This window comes from Nansenia antarctica, assembly GCF_963989245.1.
Source record: "Nansenia antarctica genome assembly, chromosome: 1".
In the NCBI taxonomy this organism is placed as follows: domain Eukaryota; kingdom Metazoa; phylum Chordata; class Actinopteri; order Argentiniformes; family Microstomatidae; genus Nansenia; species Nansenia antarctica.
The window spans coordinates 53,553,190-53,555,689 of NC_137674.1; the positions used below are offsets into that span (position 1 = coordinate 53,553,190).

The 2,500-nt window shown below is 52.4% G+C and overlaps 1 protein-coding gene across 1 annotated transcript in view; it reads left to right on the forward strand.

Moving 5' to 3' along the window:
• The window catches only part of lratd1 (LRAT domain containing 1), a 2,691-nt gene extending 439 nt beyond the window's left edge, over positions 1 to 2,252 (forward strand). Inside the window, exon 2 of the mRNA XM_080539431.1 lies at positions 557 to 2,252. Within this exon, the coding sequence (XP_080395557.1) occupies positions 594 to 1,382 (789 nt within the window). The 5' untranslated portion in view covers positions 557 to 593 and the 3' untranslated portion in view covers positions 1,383 to 2,252. The remainder of the gene's footprint in view (positions 1 to 556) is intronic.
• Positions 2,253 to 2,500: the final 248 nt, after the last annotated feature.

Sequence of the window (2,500 nt, forward strand, 5' to 3'; positions counted from 1 at the left end):
ACACACACACACACGCGCACACACACACACACACACACACACACACACACACACACACACACACACACACTATTTATCCTTTCCACAGCCTCTTTGGGACTGCGCTCTGTTGTTTCAGTCAACTGGAGTTAATGATTGACTAATGGGCGAGAAGAGAGCAAAGGGAGTAGATGATTGATTGTATTCTGGTCTACAAAGGGCAAGTCGACTCAATAACTGGACTGTGAATGTTCACCTTGCTACGTGACTCTGTTGAAAGTGTTCATTTGCAGTCAATGTTATTGAGCAAAAAGCGCAAAGGTATTTTGCGTGCCAATTAAGGAAGACAAGTCGGCGCAATAACGACAGTGTGAGCGCCTGTCTCTCCTCTACGCTCATGTGTTGACAGCGGCTTAATGAATGCGTAGTGTAACCCAATATTGTGTGTGCGTGTGTGTGTGTGTGTGTGTGTGTGTGTGTGTGTGTGCGTGTGTGTGTGTGTGTGCGCGCGCGTGTGTTGTTGCCTGTGCGTTCCTCACGTCTCTCTCTCTCCCTCTCCCCTCTCTCTCCCGTCCAGACACCGCATTACATGCCTCACCTCTGCCTCGTCTTTGATGGGAAATCAACTGGATCGGATCACCCACCTGAACTACAGCGAGCTGCCCACCGGGGATCCATCCGGGGTGGAGAAGGACGAGCTACGAGTCGGCGTCGCCTATTTCTTCTCCGACGAAGAGGACGAGGTGGACGACCGCTCTCCGTCCGACGGCGGCTACACGAAGGACCAGAGCCCGACCAAGGATGGCCCCGTTGTCGTCAGCGAGGTGGAGTACTCCGCCTTTTGCTCACAGGAATGCATCTTCTCCAAACTCCGAGAGAACGAGGACTTGAACGTGTACTCCGCCAAAACTTTGCTCACCATGTGCAAGCCGGGCGACCTGCTGGAGCTGGTGGCGACCGCGCAGGCGCCCCACTGGGCCATCTACGAGCGCAACGGCCAGGTCATTCACCTGCACAAGGGCGAGATTCGACAGGACAGCTTGCTGGAGGTCAGCGGCGGCCGGCACGGGAGGGTGGTTAACAACCGCTATCGCTACCGGCCGCTGCCCGCCGACCTGGTGATGCAGAACGCTGCCGGACACCTGGGGCTGAGCAGCGGGGAGATATGCTGGACTAACTCGGAAAGTTTCGCCGCCTGGTGTCGCTTCGGGAAGCGGGAGTTCAAGGCAGGAGGCGAGGCGCACTCGGCGGAGCAGCAGTACTTCCTAAAGGTGCATCTGTCCGGGAGCGGAGTACACACGCTGGTCTTTCGCAGCCTGGAGGAGATGATTCGGGAGAGAAGGCGAGTGGACGCCAGCGGAATTCTCAAAGAGCTGTCCTTGGTCCATGGGGGAAAGGAGTGATTTGGAATTCCGTTTGATATACATCCCCCCCTTCTCCCGCCTCTCCTCTCCTCGCATCGCGGTAGAGACGCACAGACGCACAAACGCACACACACACACACACACACACACACACACACACACACACACACACACACGCACGCACACGCACACACACACACACACACACACACACACACACACACACACACACACACACAGAGAGAGAGAGAGAGAGACCTGTTGGGTTAGGACGCTGCCTGCATGCCGCGCATCAATGGCTGCGCCTGAAACATACTGAAGGTATTGTTGCGATCATATTGCGGAGTGGAACAAAACAAAAGAAAAAAATCAAAAACTGGTGGAAAAACGTCCATATAAACAGGCAACGCCCCTTGTTTCTTTGTGCGGGTGGGACACACGATGTCGACCTATCCAAGTCACCTTGTACCTTTTAAAACCACACTGCACACTCGACTCGGCTTGTTTTTTCTGGGGATAACGGAATTCGCTGGTCTCTGCATAGGGTGCGTGCTGCGGCAGACTACACGGTGAACGAGGGAGAGTGAGGGAGAGGACGGAAACAGAGATGGAGATGATGATGATGATGATGATGATGTACAGCTCCGAAGAGTCTCAGTTCTATTTTTTTACTCCTAGCTTTAACATAACCTAAGAATACTGGGGCTAAATACAGGAATCCAATCGCTTAACCATTCATTTTACAGTATGCAGCCCCTGCCAGACGGTCCGTTTGGATGGCGCAGTTGTGAAGCCAAACACAGCCTTGGCTGATTGAAGACTCTATCATCTCGAAATGTTGTTCTTTTTTATCCCGCAACTGGTGTGTTTCTGAAAGGTATATATTCCATACATTGATTTGGATTTGAGTCCCCATATTTTTGTATTTCAGTTAGTGACTTTCTTCCTGTTGTTTTGTTGAAATAAACGGAGGTTGCAATATGAAACGGTTCTGGTCTGACAGGTCTTGCACACGCACACACGCACAAACGCACGCACACACACACACACACACACACACACACGCACGCACGCACGCGCACACACACACACACACACACACACACACACACACATACACACAATAAAAAATAGATTGATGCGCACTGCTGCGTGAC